The sequence below is a fragment of the Phascolarctos cinereus genome, unplaced genomic scaffold (genome assembly GCF_003287225.1).
Source record: "Phascolarctos cinereus isolate Bilbo 61053 unplaced genomic scaffold, phaCin_HiC Scaffold_5;HRSCAF=322, whole genome shotgun sequence".
Lineage (NCBI taxonomy): Eukaryota > Metazoa > Chordata > Mammalia > Diprotodontia > Phascolarctidae > Phascolarctos > Phascolarctos cinereus.
Genome location: NW_027555958.1, coordinates 188,232,410 through 188,258,872, shown reverse-complemented (window position 1 = coordinate 188,258,872; position 26,463 = coordinate 188,232,410). Strand labels below are relative to the sequence as shown.

The 26,463-nt window shown below is 33.1% G+C and overlaps 1 protein-coding gene across 2 annotated transcripts in view; it reads right to left on the bottom strand.

The window, feature by feature from the left end:
* PHIP (PHIP subunit of CUL4-Ring ligase complex) overlaps positions 1 to 26,463 on the bottom strand; it is a 199,422-nt gene that overhangs the window by 150,583 nt on the left and 22,376 nt on the right. For both annotated transcript variants that reach the window (XM_020975528.2, XM_020975529.2), the window contains exon 7: positions 8,715 to 8,875. In XM_020975528.2, coding sequence (XP_020831187.1) covers positions 8,715 to 8,875 — 161 coding nt within the window. The remainder of the gene's footprint in view (positions 1 to 8,714; positions 8,876 to 26,463) is intronic.

The window sequence follows — 26,463 nt, the reverse complement described above, 5'->3', positions numbered from 1 at the left end:
GCCTCAAGGAAGTTAGCCAGGAGGCTGCCTTCCTACAAAACCTCCAGACAGTTGGAAGACCCCAACTCAGTTTCAGAACTCCTGCCTTGGAGCTGAACTGCATGACTGGTTAGTAGCTGAGCAAAAAATTCACAAAGCCCACTGTATTTAGCCAAATCCAAACCAATCAGAGAGTAACTTCACATACTGTTGGCAAGCTTTCTTCTTGCTTTCCAGGCATGATACCAGCTTTTGCTCTAGGAACAGTAAGCATATCAATATTGCCCTCTACAAAGGACAAGTTAACCCATTCCTTATGGCTGTATTCATCATCAAGGTGACTTACCATACCAAAACATCCTGCTGTGGTCACTAGTCCCCTATATGTATTGTTTCTTCCTGTTAGTAATAAAAGTTCCAGGAGGACAAGGACTTTCTGTTTTGTAGTTGTATCTTTAGCATTTAGCACACTGCCTGGCATTGACATGCCTGCCTTGACATGCACAGTAAGCACACTTAATAAAAACTCTTCATGCAAATATTGCTCATATATTATATATCATTCATACATATATATATATATATATAAATAGCTTCCCACTGAGTGACATAATTAAATTCTTACTTTATTCCTATATTCTATTCTTAAGTGATATACACCTAATTAAAGCTAATTTAGGTTAGATATTGTTAACTACTCCTTCAAAATACCACCGTATGGATTTATCCAAATTTAAATGTAAAACACATTGAAAAAATTACAAAGGCATAGCTTATTACCTAATAGATCATATGGCTGGCTAGCCAAATATTATAATGTAGACAAAACCAAAATTAATTATTTCTACGTGAGCCTATAAATTTGAACAATTTCAGTAAGAATTAATCTAAAAACAAGAAGCCTTATGTTTGCCACTATTTTCTGGCAGAACATAGTCTACCAGAAAAGCAAAAGTAAAGGTGTTCACTGGGTTTTTAATAAAATAAACTTGGTCTTTCCCGAACAATAATTTTTTAAAATTCTTACTGCTAAGTTATTTTAGGAATAATACCTCTAGCTAATCCTCAGAAGTTTATTCTTCAAATATCCATAAAAGATTGACAAAGATATTCCTCTTTCATTAAGTTCCCCTGGTACTCAGAAACAACAAAAAAAAACCCTTAATAAACTAACTTAATTTCTTTAATATAAGTTAAGATTCTCTCTCATTCTTTTAATAAAGGTTTGCTGCCACCTACAGGGATGCTAGTAATTATGATTTTAAAATAGCAACTTTCAAGTTTGTCTTTATCTTCAATCAATAACAAATCCAAGCCTGTGATTTTCCATAACCTGCCATCATCAAGTCAACACAACAGTGCAGTCCTACTATGATGCAAGCAAGGAAAGAGGAGAAAAAACAATATCTAATGAAAAATTCAAAGCTAATTCATCAACTATTACCCGAAAAAACACTTTTGGTGTGATTTTTCAGTATTTTTCAAAAGACAGAATTTTTCCTTCACTTTCCACCAACCTTGAATTCAGCATTCCATCCCTTGCTTCCATTTCTTTTCACAGGTTGTTCCCCATACCCATTTATGGAATGTGTTCTGTCCTTACACCTCAAACTCTTGAAATCTTTAGCTTTCTACAAGGCTTATCTGAAATACTACTTCCTCCATCAAGTCTGTCCTGATCTTCCTAAGTTGTAGTTCAGTGGAAAAAACACTGGCTGTGGAGACAGAGGACCTGGGTTAAAATTCCATCTATGAAAGCTTGCTTACTACCTATGTGTACTAGTGCAAGTCATTTAACCAGATGGATCTCATTTTTCTCATCTGTAAAGTGGGGGAATTAAACTAGATGGCCTCTGAGCTTTCTTCCAGCCCTACACATATTATATGATAGTGACATCAAATTGCTTTGTATTTATCTGTTATCATATTATATTTCCAAATGGGATATAAGCTTCTTGCATAGTGCCTTTTGAATAATAAATGCTTAACATTTTCAAATAAACATTAAAATTGTTTAACTGAAATAGTACTTACAAATACTAAGTCACAGTTCCTCTGTCCTTACAGAATTTCAAACTACACTAGTAGTTTATTAAACATGCAAATTACTTAATACTTCAATGATTTTGTGATATCTCTAAAGAGAATATTATCACTCTTAGTACAAATTACAACTCATCTATTCTTTCTAATGCATGCTATTCTTGTCCATGTTCTTCCATAAATCCTCCAAAGAGGATTCACTCAAAATGTTAGACAAGATTCTTATAAGCTGTGCAACCCTGGACAAGTCATTGAACCTGCCTGCTTCAGTTTACTAATCTGTAAAATGGGGATAATACCTCTATCTTGCAGACTTATGAAGATAAAATGAGAAACTTGTTAATAAAGAGCCTTGAAAACCTTAAAAGCACTATATAAAATGTTAGCTATTGCTATTCTTTTCTATTCCATGGGTACTAGCAGAGTACTCAGGTGTCCATCTCTTATCTCAGTGCTCTTACCACGTGAATAGCCCACCTTCTCTTCAAATCATAGGTTTTTCTACCCCTGCAGAGGTCACTCGAAATAAACTGCAGATAACCTGTGCTCCATTGCCCCTTGGATCACTGACAACTTTGATTTCACAGAACAAATGTAGCACTTACTAGTACAGATACAACTAAGTGCTGGAAATGCAAATACAACAGTGAAGCAGTCCCTTCCCTCAAGGAGCCTACCACATGCTACTAGGGAGAAATAATACATACAGATAAGGAGAAGCCAAGGAAAGCAGTTTTCGTCTGGGGAATCTCAGGAAATGGCGAATAAAGTCATCTAATAGTCAAATGTCACATCTCTCCATAAGTAATGGGGGTATTGATTTGGTTCCAAAAGAAAGAAGTGGAAATCAAAGAATTCTTGTGTTAAAAGAATTAAGTTCATGACAAATATTTGATATTCAAAGTAGGCAAGTATCAATAGTGACTTGGGGATAAGAGAAGGTTGTTTATAGAGAAGACTGTACTTAATTTATGTGAATAAGGTATGAACTAGTATAGAGAGAGGGTCAGTAATTGGAGGTGAGTAGAGGACATTCTAAGTTCAGGGAACAGCAGAAGACAAGGTAGGGAAGTAGGACAAGAAGGGAAGTGTACAAAGGACAGAAAAAAGGCATTTAGTTAGAACAAAGCCTCATGAATCATCCTTCGTGAATTCGTAAAAATGACAGCCAGTGAACCCAAATTGATACTGGCTACTCCCCTAAGCAACCTAGAATAGAAATTATGGAATACTAGAGTTGAAAGTAGCCTCATTGGCCCATTTATTCCAACATACACATCAAAAAAATAAATAAATAAATAAATCCCCCCTTACAACCAAACAGAATTATTTTATATTAAGCCTAAATTTGATTTTTTTGCAACCTTCACCCATTACCCCAAGTTTTCCCCACTGAGGCCAAGCAAAACAAATCTAATCCCTCCTCCATTTGATAACCATTCAAATACTTGAAGACTGCTATTATCCCTACCTCTCCTCTCCCCCAGAAAGAGTGGTAAGCTAGCAACTATTCATTACTTTCAAAGCGGGAAGAAACTCATGACTACTTTCCAAGGTGGCCCATTCCATTTTTAGACAGCTCTAATTATTTAAAAATGTTTTTCCTTTACATCAACATATATTTGGAAATTCTACCTACTGGTTCATAATTCTGTCCTCTGGAGTCAAGCATAACAAATCTAAACCTTCACATACTTGAAAAAGAGCTCTCATGTCCCTTTTCTCTTCTTTAGGATAAATGACCTCATTCCTAAAGCTGATTATCACACGGCATGATGACCTTGAGGTTCTTACCATTCAGATTTTCCTCTTTTGGACACTCACTTATCTATCAAACTCCTTCCTGAAACTGAATATAATACTCTAGATATAATCTGCCCATGGTAAAGTACATTGGGACTATTATCTCCTTCCTTCAGTGTGAAGATCAATTCAACTCATCAAACAATGACATCTATTTTATGATTACATGGTATATAGGAGAGGCAATTTGACAACAGGTAGTTAGAGAGCCAGGCTTGGTTGTGATATTATATATATATAAAATATAAGAATGTAAAGTAGTATATAAAATTAGCTGTTAACTTTATCTTTCCTACCCATATCCTATTCATTTTTTCTACATATATATATATATAGATATATATATATGCGCGCTCTATGTATTTGTTTCTGTATTTTTATGACTTTTCCTATCTCTTTATCTGCCTTTGTGTTTGATTCTCATGTTTTTCCTTTCTCTCTCTCCTTTTAAGTGACCATAACACATTTTAAAAATTATAACATATAATTAAAATTATAACGTGTAACATTTTAAAGATTACTATTACTTGTTTTTACTATTACTGTTGTTACTTTTTTTTTAACTATTTGTCTTATTTACTGAAGAAGGTGTTAGGTATCTTAGTCTTAATTTTATAAGAGAATAAATGGCCATTTTTTATTTCTCTTAGCAAAAGAATTAAATTGCTACTTTAATTTGGTGGCCCTCAAAAGGAAAAAAAAAGTTCATTACTTCAAAGGGAATTAACTAACTACCTTCATGTGCTAAACACTGTTAAATGTTACGGAGAAATTAAAGAACTCAGATATGAAGAAATTAAAGAACTAGGAAATGGGGATGGAAGGGGAGAGAAATAAATTCTAACCTGATACGTGTTTCCCTCTGTTCTCACACCAACATTCCACTAGGAAAATAATCCTATAGTAAGTTTTCTAGTCCCTAAATGTTAATGAACACCCCAGCCCCATCCCCAGTATCTTGTCAGTTAACTTATATTCATGTGTTGTTTGAACATTACCGGCTTGTCAGCACAATTTTCAAATAACTACAGAACTAATAATTAACCTATTATGGAATGGTAACTTTTACAAAAAGTTTCCAATCTAGCAACAAGTTATGCAGGCATATATGACCAACCACCTGTTATAAAGTAGTGAAACAGTATTATGGGGTCAGTTAGATCAATAGAAATAATGTTCAAAAGATAAGTGAATAAGCTAAATGACTTTGGAGCAGAGCTTCACAACATATACAAGTGAGTTCTGCTTATAATATCTAAATGATATTGTAGTAAAACTATATTAATATAGGTCAAAATGTCAGATAATGCTTACAACATGAATGAGTTTTTAATTCTAGAGCAAAATTGGGGAATTTGATAACATTTCTTTACATCTGTAACCTGCTTCATTAATGCAGTCAGAATCAGTATCTAGCTTAGTTTGCGGCATACAATTGACTAAAATTTGTTGAACTGATACAAGTAAATAATTACTCAAATCAATGTAACCTTCAAAAAATTTTAAAATTTATCTGAAATAGATGCCTAGAACTCATCATTTATGGCTTTAAGGAAATAAGCATGGTATGCCACTATCTCAAACTCACAAATGAAGGAATGGGGATATTTATAATCTTGAAGCCTTACCTTACCTAATTAATCTCCAATCCATATATTCCACAGCTGGTGGGGATTTTCAGCTGACAGACAATGACAGTTTCAACATATAACCTCCAAAAATCAACCCAGGTAATTATAAGACTTTAAGAAAATCAAAAGTAGCTCTTCATAAGTAAAAGGAAAGTATCTTTGACTAGAACTAACACTTCACATAAGCCATTAAATTTCTGTTTAATTCCATAACAATAGAAAATCAATGTTATCTTATATAATTTTTATAAACATTTGTAATACATTTTTAAATATTTAGCTGAGAATAATCAATAAAAAGTTACATTAATATTTTGAATTTCATGAAGAAAAGTAGACGTTAACACTAAAGAATCAAATTATATTCTAAGGCTATTAATACATGGGTTTCTCTTCCTATCATTCTTTTGCCTCCTTAATAAAGAGAACAACTAGACCTATGCCCCAAAAAGATAAAAGAAGAAAAAAAGACCCACACATATGAAAATATTCACAGCAGCTCTTTTTGTGGTGGCAAAGAACTAGCAACTAAAGGGAATTCATCAGTTAAGAAAAGGACAAACAATATACAGTATATGAATATAATAGAATACTATCGTGACATATGCAATTAAATGTTTCAAGAAAAGATATGTATGAACTGATGCAGATTGAAATAAGCAGAATTAGAAGAACAATTTATACAATAACAATGTTATAAAAATGAACAACTGTGAAAGAATTGAAAACTCTGATTTGCCCAACCATAGTTCCAGAGAACAAAGGATGTTAGAATTCCACTCATCTGCCTGAGAAATGAGGGACTCAAAAACCACGAGATACACATTTTGAGACACGGCTAATGTGGAAATTTGTTTTGCTTGACTCTGCATATGTTACCCCATTTCCAAGAGCAGCCATTATAGAAGAGTTGCCTTGCCCACCATTCCAATACCCCCAAATTCTCCAAAAGGTAGAAGCTGAGTGTTAGAGGATTATCCTAATTCTGCATTGGCTTTTTTTCATGTATCTATGGAACATTAACTTAAATAATTACTTCTACTATCTCCTTCCCCTAGAACTTCCAAATAAGACATAACTATTTAAAGTTAAACTTTTCTTAAAGATAGGATTAATTAAGCTATACATACAATAAGTGTGTATCTACGTGTACATAAATATATAAACTATGTACAAGTACATACATAAGTACACAATACAATACTTCTAAATTGAATTGGATGGGGAAACAAGAGCTTACATTTTAAAAGATATGAGAATTTTCCAGAAAGCACTAAACCTATTTCAGGAAAGCACAAAAATAATGACCACTCTAACGGGCTATCAATTTTTCTTAATTTTGATAGTTACCTTTGTCTTATGTTAACCAAAATGAAAGTATCTTTGCCAAGAAAATTCCAAAAGAGGTCTACCAAGAGTCAGACATGACTAAAACAACTAAACAACAACAAACTAAAGTGAATTCCAAATATATACTATGTTAACCAAAGTGAAGCCCAAATATATAATTGCATAATCATGAAATCCTCTTCCTTTCAGTTTATGACTATTCTGAGAGGATTTCAGATGCAAATAACACGCATCAGAATAGGCCATTTTAAATTTTGGCTGTCTTAGCTGGATCTGAGTCTGGCACAATATCTTCAATTAAGCCCATTTACTATGCTCCCTTCTATGAGCATGGCACTGTGCTTAAACTTGAAACAAGTAAATTACTTCCTTGAATTATATTAAAGCACTATAGAAAACATGTAGAAATTGACTTCCACTTTGAAATTTGGCACACTGTTTTAAAATTTGGTAAATATCATTATTATTCTGTTTCACAGTGAAATGGTGAAAGATAGATAAGGACAGATTGCTAATATTAAGTGACTGCTGTCAATTTTATTTGGATTAGTGCCAGAATTTTTTTTAAAAGTGCAAATAAGTTAAATTCCTCATATTCTACTATTTAGCTGTTTTACAGATGAATGAGTATGTAAGAAAGGTAGAAAAAGTAAAGTAGGTTTCAAGTTTACAATCAGATTTACATAACTGAAGAAAGAGATTTATTATAATTTACACTGATATATCATCCCATTGCTAGCTCCCATCTGCAAAAGGAGAAATGGGGATTTCCATTTAAAATTCCTTTTAATATTTCTTGTTTCAATAAATCCACATAGCAATGAATAAGCTAACACTTTAGGGCCATAAAGTAATATTTAATAATTTGCTGCTCTACTCTATTTCACCCTAATGAATTTAAGAAACAACTCTGAAAGTAAATTATTCACAGTAAATAATTCTTACATAGATACTGCTGAATAAACCTCCCTTTTCTTCACTTTCAGAGGTTAAAAAAAAAACAACCAGAAACATACCCAAGGATAGTACATTCAAATACCATAGTTTTAATATACTTTAGAGAATTTCTATGCAGAATAACAAGAACTAAAAGACAAGGACAAAGGAGGAAATTTCCCTTAACTTTATAGAGAAGAAATATCTACATGATGTTCCTCTTAAGGTTTAAAACAAAACAAAAACATCTTCTTAGTTTAGTTAAAAAAAAATCCTTGACATACACATTGGAATTAAAATCTTGCTTTAAAATCTCAAACTACAAACCAATTTAAATGATTTTTGGATATATACTAGCTTTTAATGAGAGGCAGTCTAATATAATGAGCCAGTTGGCCTCAGAGCCAGGAAGACCTGGCTTCAAGCAAATGCTTCATGCATATACTGACCTAGGGATTGTGAACAAGTTACTTAATCCTCTCATTGACAAAGCAGTTCAACAAAACCATAAATTACAGAGAAGATACCAACCTCTTCATTGGCAGAGGGAGTTTCCTCATCTAGGGAGCTCCCTATACTCATAAAATCACAGATTTAGTTCATATCCCTATCTCATCAAAGTTTAATCAAAATTATGTATATATTTGATGTAGGACTATATTATATAACATAAATACATCATATATTTCCAACATTCTTGGATGAGGAGGGATATGCTTTACACCAAACCTTAAACTATAGCAAATCAATTTACAACAAAGACCCAAATGTTTCATGTCCTTTTTTTTTTTTTAAGTTAAAATAAAAACTCTCTGTAATGCTTTAGGGTTATAACTGCCATGTATTTATCAATATTGCTATAAACATCTCAAGTAATTTTAAGTTACATCTTAACTACATGAAAATTGTAAGATGTGAACTCTGGCCTATCGTTTTAATTTTTTTTAAATGATAAATAAAATAAGCACTTACAGTAAATATTCTCCTTCCGGTTCGATCAAAAGTTACACAGTATACAGAAGATAAATGTCCAAGAATTCTTTTGTGCATTTTCATGTGCTGATACACTGCAGTAGGTACAAGTCGCTCAAGTCTGTACTTCCCATTCAGTCTCCTTGAAAACAAAGTATCCGCTAACAAGAAAGAGGGGGGGAAAAGATTTCTAAGTAACATCAGGATTTAGTTTTTAGACTACATTTTGATTATACTTACTTAAAAAGAAGTTTTGTATTCATTACTACTTGGTACAGATATTTATAGAATAAGTCTTATCATTTATATAGATCCTAACTAAAAGTCACTCTAACCACTACATACTTTCAGACGCTTTTACATGTTACTCCATTTGCTCTTCATAAAATTCAGATGGGTATTTATTCCATAGATTAAGAAACAGAATTAGGTGACTTTCTCAATGTTACATAGCTGCTCAAAAGATTAAAAACCTGGTCTCTAGTCTCAGCTTGTCAGAAACTATAAGGGATCCTTAGAGATCACTTAGTTAGATACTTGCCCCAAGCTCTGTAACAAATTAGTGGCAGGGTAGCACCAGAACCCGAGTCCAGTCCAAAGGGAAATAAATGATAGTTTAGATGTTTTGTCTCAAATAAAGTCATCTGAATGGCTTTAAAATTACTTTCATTATTAAAACAGTAAAATTATTCTAATTTTCACATTTCTTTAAGCAGTTGATAGGCTTTAAATTTCACATGAACAATTATATTCACAAAATCTTCAAAGGAAGCTCCAAGAAAAATGTCAAGGAGCTTAATTTTAAAACAATGCCAAATATAAAAATATATGTTGATTTCATTTAAACTCATCAAGTTCTGTATAGAAATTATACTTTATCATCAGTTACTTATGCTGGTGTGCTCGCTACAGTATTTTTATGGTGGTTGTGGTCTTTTTGCAAATACTTTCCATTAGTATTGCAATGTGATGGACAAGTGGCCCATGAAATATTTCTTGCTTTGGGGCATACAAAAAACCCCACTCTGTCAACCTCTTTCTTTGCCACTCTAAGGACAACCTGTGTGCCATGTTTCTTTAATTACAAGTTCCTTCTTTCTTCTAAATATTTTCATCAAGAATATAAAGATGGGTATATGACTCAGCTCCTTCAACAATATGTTCACTCACTGGTCACTGAACAAGGATTTCACATTCAGTGTAGCAACAGTCAACTAGAATTTGTTAATGGTCTAACTAACAAATGTGATTCTGAGCATCCTCTGCCATACTTCCTACAAGCCTACCACCAGTAAGTAGCATACATAGGATTGTGGACCCATTTTTAAATTTTTTTTAATTTTTCCCTGTTTCATCACTAAAAATAGTTTCATCACCATAAGCCTAGCCTACTAGTGATGTATCTGTCTGTGATTAGTTAAGACTGCTCCTCAGAAAATAGACTCGGTCTATTCGTGGGACCATACTTGAAGCTTTTTCAGCATGGCATACCGGTCAGATCTTGCACTCTACTGCCATAACCTTCTAGAACCCAAGGTCACATAGCACTACAAAGAATCATCAGAATAGAAATTCTGTGGAAGACATTTAAAGCATAATATTTATATTTAAGACTTAAAAAATCTCAAGGTTCTTTAGAAGGAAGCCTACAATTTTGCATACCATCAACAACTCTAAAAGACATCTACCCAGGTTGTGCTTAAAAACTTCCTATCAGAAACTGATCTCACAAACGATTCCAATTCAATGCTAGTCAGATCCAGTTATTAAAGTTATTTCCCATGTACAACCAAATCCACCTCCCTGTGACTTCTACTTACTGATATTATCTCTGCCTTCTGTGATAAGTATATAACTTCTTCCACCTGCCCCCACAGTCTTTCAAATACCTTATGGTCTCTCTATTCCAACAACCTTGTTCCTTCAGATCTCAAGTCTTAATTCACACAACAGTGGTAAGATCTGCTTTTTCAAACAACAGGTCTTATCAGAAAACTCAGCTTTGACAATGTCAAATGCAACTTAGCAACTTAGTCCTTGGCAGAAAAAAAAATCCTGCAGACAGACTGCTGTGGCTTCCACTATCCTTCAAAACCATGCATTAGGTAAGTATTTTTTATTGATACATAAAAGCATCAACAAATCAACTGGTGTGGCTATGTGCTTTGATCAATTTAGTACGAGTTTATGACATAATCCCTACCCTGAAGAAGCTTACAATCTTGTTGAGAAAGGAAGAATTACCCATCACACAAACACAAAATATTTCTTCAGTATTTCAATGATTTGTGATATCAACTTATGTACTTTCATATATAGAGACTGTAACCTCTCCAATTTGGCAGACAGCTACAAAACATAGAAGCATGACAATAATGAATCAGGTACTAAACTAATGGTCAAGGCTGTAAATGCCATAATTCTGCTAAGGCAAGATTAACATAGGCTAAATATTTAAAGAAGGTTAAATGGAGACACGTTGGTAGTGGGAAGAACAAAAGTAAGGAGATAATAAAAGAAACAACCCATTGGGAAAAGAGGATTCATGATAGGAAGTGTGAGGAGAAAAGGTTGTACAGTTAACACACAGACTTAAAATAATTAACTAACAAATACAGACTATAGGCAATGGTTTAAGATCTTGATAGGAGCGACATCATGAAAATCACAGTAACATTTCACCTGGATTGGCCTGGAAGAAAAACATAAAGATCGAGAAATATACAAAGGACCAGCTAAAACTAAAAAAGATTACCTGTTGTCTACTAATTTTTTCCCTCTCAACATTTTTTAAACCATTTTTATCTTCCTTTCCCTCAATAATCAATGTATTTATTAAACTTTTAGTCCTCCTTGATGGATTACCCATTATTATTGTTATTAGTCCAATTCCTTTAACACACAAAAGGTTCTCTTTGTCAAAAACTCATTTAATATTTTTGCAATAACTACCTCTATAAAAACAATCAAACTGCTTTGTGATTGGCCATGACAGAAAAAAAGGACAAAGCCTGTCTGCTGGAAAAGATGCCTTTTCAAAAATCTGTCTATGAAAAGAACTTAATTTATCAAGTTAAGAGGGAATAATTAGCTAAGTGAGGGAAAAGTGTTGGTATATTGGGGTAGATGTTTACGAAGACATTCTAAAACAGAATGAATCTACCAGATGTACTCTCATTATGAAATTTCCTTTAAAAAAAAAAAACTAATCTACCTTTGCAATATACTACATGACCAATATGATAATTTAAAAATAGTTTCTTTTCCCAAACAAATCTATTATTACCAATTTGATTTCTTACACAAATTCAAACACAGCTCCTAATTCTAGCAAACAACACAGATCAATAAATAATGTTGTACAAAATCCCACTAAAATAAAATGAAGCTCACTAATTTAAGTAATTAAATTATATTTTCCCCACTAAATCAGGAATATTTAACCTGAGGTCTAGGGGACTGTGGAATTCAGGGACTCCATGAATCTGGATACAAAAAAAAAAAATTACATCTTTATTGTCACTATCACTGAGCTGCAATTGAGCACTTCTTTCAGCTATGAATAGTGAAAACAAACATTCCGAGGAGGGGATCATATGCTTCACCAGACTGGCAAAGGGAACACCACACACAAAAAAGGCTAAAGTTCCCTACATGAAATGGTCTTGCATTCTTTAAGGGTAAATACACTTATTTTCAGCCTTGGAAATGTATGGATTTTTTTTTTTTGCTTCACATCTGTGATTTCATTAGGGTTTATGGCACAGAAACTCATTTCACAATGTACAACACATTTGTAGGCTGCAGTTTTAGAAACTTACTAGAAGCAATGACAGTAACTTGCCAAAGTCAAAGAGCTACTATATCAGAGGTAGCCCTTTAGACTCCAAATACAGCTTACAACAGAAATAGTATTCAAACTCAGTGACCTTAGGTAATTCACTTAACCTCTGTGGGTCTCAGTTTTCTCATGTGAAAATGAGGTACCTGGACTAAATGAGCTCTAATGATCCAATGCAGTCCAACCCAAAATCCTATGATGAAGGCCTTTTAATTTCAATCCACTAGATCATACTGACTATAACATTATTACTCTTATTTTAAAAAATGAAGACATAATTAGCCACAAGAAAAAACGTTAGTGAAATATTATGATGTTAAAGGAAATATATTAAGTGATTCTTGGATTACTCAAGAGAAATAACTAAACTGATCAGACCTTGAGTAGGTTAAAACCCATTCATTCCATTACTACATATGTATGCACAGGTACAGATTTTATACATATATGCCCCAAGTTTTAAAAAAATTCCATGTAGTTAAATATTCATAATAGCATTTGAGGGAGGAGTCAAAAAACTAGAAACAGTGAGTTTCCATAATTTGGAAAGGGGCTGAACCAATTTTGGTTTCCAATGCAAAGGAATACGACTGCACTGTAAGCAATATAAAATGTGAGGAATTCAGAGAAAAATGAGGAGACTTGTGTGAATTAATATAGCACCTCCTGTGTGCCAGGCACTGTGCTAAATGCTTTACAAATATTATGTAGAACCAGAAGGGGAAACAGATATTATTATAACAATGTGAACTAAAAAAGTACTGAAGGACAACTGTAATGAGATAATTGCAATGATCAATTTTGATTATAAAGAAGAAAGGATAAAAACATACTTTCTTCCTCTTAATAGACATGTAGAATCCTTAGCTCATTTCAAAGTTCCATTCAACCCATTCTGATCTCTCCAGTTGTTAGTCATCTCTACTAGGAAATATATTTTTTATTTTAAAGTAAGCTCATTTAGGGCCAGAATTGTTTTGTTATATAGCACAGTGCTTGGCACATAGTAAGTACATAATAAATGTTCAATGAATGCACTTACACTTTTCAAAGACTTTAGAGATCCATTTCTAGGGCTCATTTTGCAGGTGAAGAAACAGAAAGTCCCAAAAGGCTAAATTAAATGCTTTATAATTTCTGTCTCTTATATAAGAATTCTTAAGGAATTAAAACTTTTCTGCAAGGATTTTTCTTTTCTAGTTCTGTATTTTGACTGCCTACTCCCTTTAACTTCTGCCTTAGTTCAACTAGACAGTAGTCTTCTCTAGCATTAGAAGAAACCACTTAGTCTCTCCTCTTTTCCCCCTCAACAATGCTTAGAAGTCATGGAGTTAACTTTTTTCACCACAGAACCATACATATGTAGCTAAGTCATATGAATGACCTACTTTTAATGTTCCAAAATATCAGTTTCTGTTTATCTGATCAATTACAATTCTTATAATTGTTCTCAATTAAGGACAATAAAATAACTACTTGTATAATGTAAAATTCTGACGTAGGGCAATGCAGGGCTCCACTAAGAAACAGAGGGCCTCTCAGTCTGAGATAGTACTCAAGTAGACCTGAGCATTATAGTTAGTCTTGTCTCTAGGGTCCTAATTTTTTTTTTTCCTGAATAAGGCTATTTCTCAGTTTAAAGTAAGTAAATTACCTGGCTGTTCTGAGATATAATTCAACTTTTAACTAAGAAGAACAGTTTCTCCCACAAAAATTTATTCTAAAAATATTTTCAATTCATTTTGCTTATGGAAATAATGCTTTTTGCAAAAATTCTGGTAAAAAGAAATGCATCAGACTTGATTCAAAACCACAATATAATACATAATGTAACTAATAATTGCTTTTAAGCTAATTTAAAATGCTCTTTTGGTAGTCTTAAAGCACTTATTTTTAAAAAAGTTTTTGTGCCTTTTGTTAGATCACTATTTCTGAATAAACATTTTGCCCTTTCCTTCTTCAGCAAGCCTCCTCTTGTAATTATGGTAAAAACAGTGCAACAAACCAACTAAGACACTGACTTTGTCTGAAATTAAATGCAACTTTCCATACCCATAAGTCCCTACCTCTCCAATGAAAGCAGGCAAATCATGCTCACTTTTTTTTGAGGGAAAAGTTTTTGGTTTTTGTTTGTTTGTTTTTGGTGAGGCAATTGGGGTTAAGGGACTTGCCCAGAACCACACAGCTAATGATTGTTCTGTCTGAGGTCACATTTGAACTCAGGTCCTTCAGACTCCAGGGTTGGTGCTCTATCCACTGCGCCACCTAGCTGCCCGGGAAAAAGTTTTAATGGAATTTGAAATGTTCCCAACTTCCAAATGACGTCTCTTCCACATGAAAATTCAGTTGGTCGTTTTATTAGCTTCTTGAGCACTGGAACAAATAATATACTGCTCATTCCTCATTGCTTATTCAATGTGGCTCCCAGAAATTTAAATAGAGAAACAAAAAATGGAGAGTGAAGCTAAATAATGGGAATAGTAAATACCTAAGTTATCTTTGTTCTTTTCCTTCTAGCATTTTCCCTTTTGGTCCATCTATAAAAAAAATAAGGAGGGAAAATATAAGCATCTTAAGACCCTGAAGAGGCTAGAGATTTTTAAATGACCAAATTTTAAAGGATTACATTTATGCCACATAGTTCTATTTTGATATCATAACACATTTTCACCTAAGTTCTTAATGGTAGGTCAATGCTGTTAAAAAAAATGATTGGTGATTTTTTTTATAGTCTGAAACTGTCAGTTATTGGATTAGAATTTGAGATTTTTTTAGCCCAAGCATATTTTGCCCACTCACCTTCAAAACATATTACTAATTAGGGTCATTAAGTTATCTACTAAAAGCAGATAATATTTACTTTCTTAGTTCTGGACAGCATATTTCCCACTGTGGAAGCAGCCAAGTCAACTTCTCTCCATTAAGAACTATCAGAGAATTATAATTATACAGATTATTACAAAGTGTTAGGTATAATATGACTGGATATATGACTTTTTAAATACATGTTATTTATTTAACAAGGGAAAGGAAGGGAAAGCTATCTGCATAACTATAGGAGGTACCTAGGTGGAATACTGAGACTTCTAAATATAGAATCAGGAAAACCTAAGTTCAAATTTGGCCTCAGACACTAGCTATATGACCCTGGACAAATCATTTAACTTGTTTTCTCATCTGTAAAATGAAGATGATGACAACAGCACCTACCTCTCAGGGTTCTTGCGAGGATACAATTTGCAAAACACTTGCTATATGAATGCTACTTCTGTTGGCAATGTGTGTGGGGAAATAAGCATTAGTTAAGTGGTTGTTCCCATTTGGAACATGACCAAAGGTAAAGAGAATTACTGAACAAGGAACCCTGAAAGTCTCTGAGGTCAAAACTACTGTCAGTTTTAACTGGAATTCTCTAATGAATGTCCAGTAGAGTATACAGAGGGTACAGACTTGTGAATTAAAGATATAGCTACAAACATGAATACTGAGTCTAATTTGTAGAATTACACTTCTGCCTCACAAATAGACAAATCAATAGATATTGCTAGACTTTGCTTTATTTGTGTACATCAGCACCAATTAATCATCAAAGATGTTTTATGTGATTAATTGGCAACAAACACAAATGATGCTGAAATATTCAAAATGTTAAGTAACTTTCTTGAATCTCATGGTTTATCTAGGAATAACTATTAACATTTGCACTGATGGTGCAAAAGCAATGGCGAATAAAACTGCTAACACTTTAGGAAGGATCAAGGCAATCGTACTAAACTGTACAAGTGGTCATTTCATTCTTCAGTGACGTACTCATAGTTAAGAAAAAATGCTAGTATCATTTAAGAATATGCTTAGTAAAGTAAGTTATTAATTTTATTAAATCTAAACCCTTGAGTAGATGTCTTCTCAATAGTCTGATTAAATGAGAAATATGCATAAAGCACATCCACAATGGTTGTCTTGAACAAAAGTACACATACACTTGTCTGAGCTGCAGGATGAACTACATATTTTTTCACAGAACACAATTTTTACTTAAAAGAATAACTGATAACCAAACTACAGTTATTCAGACTTGGGTATTTGGCAGACTTTTTCTTGAAAACGAATGAAATGAGCCTGTCACTTCAAGGAAAACCATGTACAAGTGTTTCTTGCCAATGACTTCAAAAAAAATCAAGCTTTCAACTAAGAATTAGAATTTTGGAAAACTTCTATCTTCTACTATAAGTATACAACTCTCCATATTTAAAGATTTTTCTAATGAGACTAGTGGTTCATATTAACATGCAATTTTTTGTTATCACATCATGAAATGTATCAACATATTTGGAAGATCTGCATAACTCAGTAAATCAACATTAAAAAAGATCCATTCAATATGTAAGACAGAATGGACTTTAATGTAACAAAGTACATAAAAGTTTTGTGATACGGTTTCAAATGCCACAATGCAACTAACCTTTAAGTGACTTCACCTCTGGTCAAGTTCTGGTGTAATATGAAAGAATAATATCTACAGTTATTTGAAAAAGCTATTAAAATATTCCTCTTTTCTAACTACTTATCTCTGTGAGGCCAGATTTTCTTCAAATACATCAAATGTAACATATCACAACAGTCTGAATGCAGAAACAGATACACAGATATAAGGATCCAGCTCTCATGCCATGCTTTTTTTGAAACCATAGTTATTTTTCACTAAAAATGTTATTTAACATGTAATAAGTCTATTATTATTTTTAAATGAATTAAGGTTTTTTAAATTGATCAGTTTTTATTTCTAATATGGTAAATAAACATGGACAAACAATAATCTATGTAAACAAAAGTTCTTCAGGGCCTCAATAATTTCTTAGTGTGTAAAAGGAGTCCTGAGACCAAAAAGTCAGAGACCTCCTGCATTAAAGAAAATGAAGAATTGAGTGGAATACTCCTAGGTGTTTATGCCAGGGGAAAAAAAGAGTAAGAAAACCTTTAGGTACAGTCAGTCACTTGGCAGACAGGTACCCAAACTACTGTTGCAAAGAAACTGTATTTATTGATAAAATAAATAAGATAAAAAAGGCTGAATTAACAGAATCTAGGCTTTTGCACAGTCAGACCTACTTCTACCCCTCTTTGATTCCTTCTCAGGTGTCAAGGACTCTCGTGGCTCTTAACAAAGTACTGAACTGCTCCTACCAACAGCAATTCCTTTTGCTAATGTTATTGCATTTCTCTATTTGTCATTAGTCATTTGAAGTTAATTAAGGTTTCATTCTACAAGGTAAATTCTATTTGTAGGATTCTACTATACAAGTAACCAGCGTGTATTAGGGATGGAGAAGTGGAAGGAAGAAGGGTTGTGGAAGACTGACCCAAAGAGTAGAAACTCACAAAGGGGGTAGACTATGGCTAGGAATCTGTCTAGTCAACAACACTCACTAGATTTGAATTTATATGATTATAATTTTAAGAAACAAGTACTAAAAAAAAAAAATCAAACGAAATTCAGGTTAATTTTTAAAATACTGTTTTCTTAGCCTACTCCAGGTAGATAGCATATATACTTATTATAAAAGAAGTCGCTTAACAGTTAAGATTTTTCATTATACTAAAGATATCACATACTTAATGTTAACAGACAGCTAACCAAACCTGCAAATTAGCTAAGTTCCCAGACAAGGAGAGAGCCTGTAAGAAAAATAAGCTAACAAGCCTAAAAGTAACACTTCTAATTTCTTTAAAAATTTAGGATAACTTAACTCACATTCAGAAATCTCAGTATAAATGGATGTTGACAAAAGTTTAAAATTTTTATTTCATTAATAACAGCTAATTACATGAAGATGAAATACAAAACAACATTCTCTATAGATTCTAGGATTGCCATAAATTCAAAACAAACATTAATATTCTCTATTTTAACAGCAATGTTAAAAATTTTAATGTAACTCAAAATGTTCTATTATGCTGAATATAAAAATCAATTAAGGCACATTGAAATTATAATGCATTAAAAACACTATCTGCTCAGGATTAAAGAATTTAACTTACATAATTCAGTACTAATAATCTTTATTATCAGGAAAAGTAGAACAACAACTCAAGTATTTGGGAAGGTATTATTCATAACATAATGACCCTAACAACACTGTCTAGGTAATGACTTCATTACTAACTACACTAAAGGTCTTTTAGTATTTCTTAGGATGACGGCTATCGACATAAGCACCTCCAACCTTCATATGTACTGTCTAATCTTTGCTTCATTTGATACTAAAGCATAGCCCATGGAGATTATAAATCAAGTTATTCCACTAGCTAGTATTTTCCAATTCATACAATTCTTTAGTACTCTTGTTTTTATACTTTAAAAAGCAATCAAACAATAAGCATTTATTAAGTACCTATTATGTACCAGGCACTGTTTTAGATACATAATGAATCAAACAAATAGTACTTTGAAGCAGATTCCATTCTAATAACAAGAGGTATGCCAACTAAACCAACAAAAAAATCAGATTCACTTATCCTTTCTATACAGGTCTATTTTTAAATTAAATTCATTTTTAAAAAAAGCGATTACTACAATAACACATGATAACCTCAATTAACTACAGCTAAGTCCCCATCACTGCAAACAATGAACTTTGCCTGTGAAGTAGTCACATGTATTTGAATTTACACTGTTTGAAGTTATAAGTATGCAAAATGTTTACTGATTCTAGCCAAAGGAAACATAGTGTAAATTCAAATAATGCAACCATTTCATGAGATTCCTTATCTGCATTAATTGGAACCGAGTTGTATTTATAAAATTACATAAATGCATAATAAACTAGTCTCTAATTTCAGGAAAGAGTATATATAAGCAAAAAAATAAAAGTACTTATTAAAGTACAACCTCTTGAAATGTTAAAGACGTATGTCATTCTGCAAACATTTTTATTAATAATATATTGGAAGAATTTATTTACAAATTTTCAAGAACTCTACTAGGTTCCAAAACTCTGGTTAATCTTACGTACAATTACTAATGCCATTCTCTATAATCCTCAAAGAAACAACACCATGTTTTAAGTCTCCTAATTGGCTTTGAATACGCTCTCTGCTCTTCCTAAAGATATGGTTTTTTTTTTATGGCTCTTTAAATTTCATGCTACAGTTCAATGACCATGTCTCTTTTTCACTCAATCCATTTAAAAAGCTTTTATCAGACTAAACTAATATGTTAATAAACATATATGAAACAAATTTTTATAGCAAGGATACTATTTGGTGAACAAAATTTTTCTATCACGCTGACCACATTCATTTGATTCATTCCTAGAATGAAAGGCTTCATCAGTATACCCTATTAGAGATATCTAATAAGGAGAGAGTTTAGTACTCAGAAAAATGTGATCAAGGCCAAACCAAATTTTCTAGGTCAAAGGAATCTGTATTTGAAAAATATCTACAAGGATACGTACTCACAGAATGAAGTTTCAGTATAACTAAAACTGCTAGGAACAGAGAAAACAAATTCAACTTAACATGAGATTTTGTAGCAGTTACTAGTACAAGATAGGAGAGACCTGGCTAGACAACAGTTCACATAAAAAAGATCTAGGAATTTTTACTGCAAGCTTCAGGATTCAAATGTGATACGACATCTTGCAGTATTAGACGGTCTGAAATGGAGACTATCACATTGCTAATTCATTTTCTGTTCAAATATATTAGAATACAAGTATCAAATTAAATATCTGATTACAAAAGTTCACCATATTCTTAAATATGTTCTTGTTTTCAGATAATTTTTTTATTTTACAACAAAAACCCAAGGATAAATACAACTTAGCACAGAAAAACTTGCAGGCAAATTTTTCAAAAATACAACTCTATATAAGAATGCTTGTTTTCTTTAGTTAATAGGAATTTTCTTAAGAGAATATCAATACTTAGCTAAAAAGTATAAATTTTAAAGCACAGACTGTGATTTACTACAAATCATTTAATTCCTCTAAATTCCAGAACCTATACATGATTTCACTGATGCAAAGAAACTTCCTCTGTGCAGGTCAGAAATTCTTCTGCAACTTATGTCTTAGAGATTTTCCTAGAGCACTGAGAGATCACAGATCATAAATCTAGAGCTAAATAAGGAAAAAGAGGTCCAAGGAAGCTAGGAGACTTGCTCAGGGCCACATGATATATACATACATACACAGATATCTATTATATAGATACAGATACACACACATATGCCACATATACGCGTACATGTGTGTGTGTGTATCAGAAGTAAAAATTGAAATCAGGTTTTCCTGACTCTGAGGCCATTCATTACTCCAAGCTATCTCTCAATTACAACTCTTTACATTCTAAAATACATACATCCCCAAGAGAAAAATATCTTAAATCAGTAAAAAGATAGGTATGTAAAGATGACAATATGCAAGCAGGATGTAGGATTTCTAGTTTTTTCGTTTTTTTTTTTTTGAGAGGGGCAGGGGAGGGGGGGATTAGAGGAGGGAGAAGACTTTGTGCAAGTTGGTCAATTTCACTGGTATAGTAAGCTTTCTATGATGAACTTTATCAATGCTGACCAACAACTATTCAACAACTTGTGCCATCTTAAGAATACTGCCAAGAGAACTTAAGAAGTTAAATTATTTGTCTCATTCATAGTCAGCAGGTGCCAAATACTGGGCTTGAACCCCAATTTTCTTGACTCTGAGGTATCTTCTAATGCCACACTGCCTTTCAATATTTAATTTTTGTAAAAGAGAGACATATCAGATTTTGATATTTTGACAGAGTCCTACCGTAAAATGAAAAATAAACAGAACTTTTAAAGACTCCCAAATTTGAAATATAATATAGCTTTTCAACATAAAAAAACCACCCAACTGTTTAATGTTGGAAACTATAATTTGTGCTTTCCATCTCCCTAAAATTTTCAGCAAAGAATACTGCTCTCCTTAAATAAGTAACTTCTTTCCTCTTTGCTTTGCAGAGGTGGGGGTACTAAGGCTATAAAACCTATAGATATCATTTTTACAATGTGTTCATTAATTTCATTGAATTGGTTTTTCTTTTTTATTCTTTGTGATAAGGGATAGCTCTCTGGGAGGAGGCATAGGGTGATACATTGGGAAATATTGGTGATATAAAAACAATTTATCAATAAAAAGTATTAAAAGAAAACCATACCACCAATATTTGTTTTCCTGGTGTCAAGAAAGAATTACTTGAGGAAATATTCAAAGTTCTAATTCCAAATGAAAAAATTTTAAATATCCTATAAGAAATTTAAAGTAGAAACAAACAAAAACCAAAATCCCAAAGAAAATACTTAATCTTTTGTTTCACTATGAAATTTATATAAAATCAGCATTCACTCTCAAAAAAATATGTGGATACCAGAGAAATGAAACTGCTAAAAGCTTAATTGCTTCTGTGATTTGGCTGCCAGATACCATTCTAGTAGAAGAAATAATCTTTTCAAGGCTACAATATAGAAACATAACTTTACATTATTTTTTTAAATTAGGAATGTTATTTGGCATCTGTATGAAGAGGTGATGAGGGCCTGAACTAGAATATTAATTGGGAGTGAAAAGCATATGCATATAAAATCTATCATGGGATGACTGTATTTGTCACTTGATTGGATATGGAAACATGAGGGAGAGGGAGGAAATCAAACTTATTCTAGGTTTTTAAGCCCAGGTACATGGAGAAATGGTGGCAACATTTAAAGAAACAGGGGAGTTGGGAGGAGCCAATTTTAAGAGGTTTCTAAATTCACTTCATGATAAGCTGAATGATAGTAAGAGTAGTCACTTGGGATCCAACCATTCTGGAACTATGCCCAAAGGGGCAGAAAATTGTGCATACCCTTTGATCCAGGAATACCACTACTAGGTCTATACCCCAAAGAGATTATAAAAAAGGGAAAAAGACCCACATATACAAAGATATTTACAACAGCTCTTTTTGTGGCAGCAAAGAATTGGAAATTATGGGGATCCCCATCAACTGGAGAACAACTGAACAAGCTTCAATATACAAATGTAATGGAATACTTTTGTTCTATTAAGAAATGAAGAGCAGGCAGATTTCAGAAAAACCTGGAAAGATGTACATCAACTGATGCTGAGTGAAGTGAGCAGAACCCAAAGAACATTGTACATAGTAACAACAACACTGTGTGATGATCAACTATAATGGACTTAGCTCTTCTCAGCAATGCAACAATTCAAGACAATTTCAAGGTTTGTAATGGAAAATGCTATCCATATCCAAAGAAAAAACTACAGAGTTTGAATGCAAATCAAAGCATACTTTTTTCACTTCCCCCCCCTTTTTCGTGGTTTTTTTCCCTTTTGTTCTGATTCTTCTCTCACAACATGACTAATGTGGAAATATGCTTAACAAAAATGAATGCTGAAAACTACCTTTATATGTAAATGGAAAAAAAATACTATTAAAAGTGCAAAAAAAAGTATTCAGTTGGGTCCAGCAACCACCTGAATATAAAGGTACAGGACTCATGAATGAGTTCTATACAGGGAACCATCTCCATAACACGGATAATTAAAGACATGACAGTGGGTTAAGTTCACCTAGAAAACAGAATGTAGACAGAGAAAAGGGGGTCAAGAATAATGTCTTAACAAATATACACACATAGAGGAAGAAAAGAGGATAAGAAGCCAACAATGGAGACTGAGAAACATATATAGGTAGAAAACCAAGAGTAGGTGAAAGATCAGGTTACTAAGAAATTAGGAGAGAAAGGTGGAAGGTACCATTATGTGCCTAAAGCAGATGACTGAGAGTTGATACATACTTGAGAGAGAAACACAGCAATTAGGTGGGCTAATGAAAAGTTAAGCAGACAAAATGGGGAAGACCCAATTTGCCAGGCAAAAAAACTATTGGATGGTATCCCAAAATTCATCAAAACATGTAGGTGATCAGATTTATAAGGTTAGATCTTTGATGAAAATTAGTGTAGGTACTCTTTCCACCAATGCAGATTATTTCTTACTAAGTGGTCTTCTTGAGTTGTTACGATCAAATTTTCTGAAAAGACTCACTAAATTTAGCTAGGCCTAGGCCTTTGGCAGACCCAAGTTCATCATACTGATAACTTGAAATCTCCCCAGATTTAAAGAACCTATGTTCAGTGGGTACTACCTTCCAAGAAACCAGAAAGTGAGTTAGTCTCTCTTATATACACTTATATATACTACACATACCTCAGCACTTTTCTGGAGCTTGCTATAAGGCTGGCATTTACCATATAAATGTCAACATTAATATATCTTGCTTTATGTAACAGATGCATTAGTGAAATGTTTATATACAATGGAATTTTTCCATTGATAATTATTCCTACACTAAGTTCCCAAGATATACTCAAATGGACCTGTCATCTCATTGATGTGGAAATTCCCTAAAACAGATCACAGCATAGTATGCCTAATTATCCTGTGCCATTTGTCCACATCCCTCTAAAAGTGGCTTTTTTCTATTGATACCATAATGGTCCAATGAAACAGGCTACCTATCAGTGATGACATCCTTTGTATCACTTCAGAATTCTCTGTTTATAATGTTTCAGCTTTCCAAACACCCATTCTACCTACCTAGGGTATTAATAGGATAGTTTCAGAGAGACATTTGAGGTCATTAAAAGAACTTGACAATTTTCCAAAGATTATCCACTCTGCTTTCCTCCTGTTCAACTCTAGGCCCAATTCATTATCCATTTGTAGTCTGCAAATGTATCACAACAGATAGGTTTCAGCCACTTAATTTTTCCTACATGGATAGTTAGGCCAAATTCACAACTAATTACAGATCTCATTTAGGAGGCTCCACAATGTTCCAGAAATCAATGCAATCAACACAATGACATCTGCAGATGGAAGCATGTGGAACACCACAACACCTACAAAAAAATCCCTCTTCAACTTGCAGGTTGCAGTGGATTTCATCCACATCTAGTTCTATGTTTCATTCGTTATTAATCATTAGAGGGCCAAACAAGGCTATTTGTTATATATCTTTAAAGGAATCTTGCATAATTTTGCCATGGTACAAGATGTCCCTAAAGTCATACTGCAGTGTTAAACTACTAAAGCTACTTCATCAGAGAGCCTACAGTGGCATTTTACTCAACTGAATCAAATCCTCTTTTTACAAAACAAGCACAGTGAGACCTCATTTTCTCTATATTTTACAATCAACAGAGTGATGGGAAAGATATAGTCTACTTTGGAATATTGTTGGCAAAAGCCTACTTGTACCTATACTCATGAAGTATGCCATTAATACACATGCACATTATTTTCATACACATTTATACATGCAGGAAAATACATACATGGGTGGGTGGTTACTGATTTTACTAACCTTTTTCTTCCATAATTTTGATACCTTCCTCTCCTTCAAACATCTTGTGAATCATACCTACAATACCATGTAAACTGTGTCATCTCCAGGAGGGACCTCCTCTGTATGTATTTGGTCTAGTCCAGCTACTTTCCCTATCCTTCATTTTCTTCAATGTATTTTCCACTTTCTCCTTAAGCTCACCTGAGACTACAAGGGAGCCCAAACATGGTAGCTCCACTGTGCTTGATGGTAATGTTTAAAAACTTTTTTCAGATATTTTCCATTTTTTTAGTCATTTGTAGTCCTATTTCATTCTTAAATGATCTTAGAATGACTGTGCTTAGCTGGCTTGCATGCCATCATATCTTTAAACTAGTTTTTGTCCATACCGCTTCTCATCATTTAAAAATGCAATACTGCTCATAATCCTTCTCTCTCCTTTTCCATAACATGTTATAAATAAGTTTGTATTCTAAATCAGTATTGCTTCTAGTTTTCATATTAGCTATATAAGCCAGCCAAGTGTTTTCTAAGGAAGATGAGGCTCTTTTGACGTTCTCATTATGATAGCTGATATATATCAATTAAACTTCTATTTGCAACTATTGTAATCTGTGTCTATGTCTCACATCCTTTACTCTCATATAATTTCCATTTTTCTTCACCAGTAACTTGCTCAAATAGGTAAAGCTGGAGCTATTAACTGCAGGGCATATATAAGCATGTATATGTGTCCATACACATAGACATGTATGCAAGTGAGAAAACATACATGTATGTTTATTTTATATTTTTGCATTTTTATTTTCTCTTGATTTCTATTAATTTATATCTTTGATTTCACAAGTGGTCTGAATGCACACACAGTTGATCTACAAATGGATCTTATATCCATGAGTCATCTCCTAACAGTTAACATAATTAATTTCATTTTTGGGATATTATTTGGTGCTCACCATATCCATATCTTTTCTTCAAAGAAGTCACCATGATATACAAGCCCAAGGCTTCAGTGCAATCTACAAGTCTCTGGTCTTTCCTTTTTTTTACTCCTGACCACCTTATTTTTTGTCATCCTCGTCTACTCCCATTTTTACTCTGAAGTCACCATGTATATCAAAGTACATGAAGCTGTAATTTGGAGCGTCTAATTGAGTACTTCCCAAAATTCCCCCACCTTTTAAGCATCAGAAACAGATGAACTATATAAGCAATCATTTTCATGGTAGTCTGAAATACAAAATAACCAAATGTCCTATAAAATGATGTTTCTTTTTGTCTTTGATAAAACCAACTCCTTTATTTGCCTCTCGAATGAGAGCCTGTGTGCCACTTACATTTAGTTCTAAGTTACTTCTGTCTTCCTATTTTGCTTATTAAGACAATGTAAAAGACAGATATTTTTCAAATGGTCTGTTATCTCCTACCTATGGTTTTAACAACTAGGTTAATATTTTGCTGACTGTCTGAAACTGCTGTGATTCTTAGTATTTTCTACTCCTTTTCCCACTCGGCCAAAAATCTCTATAG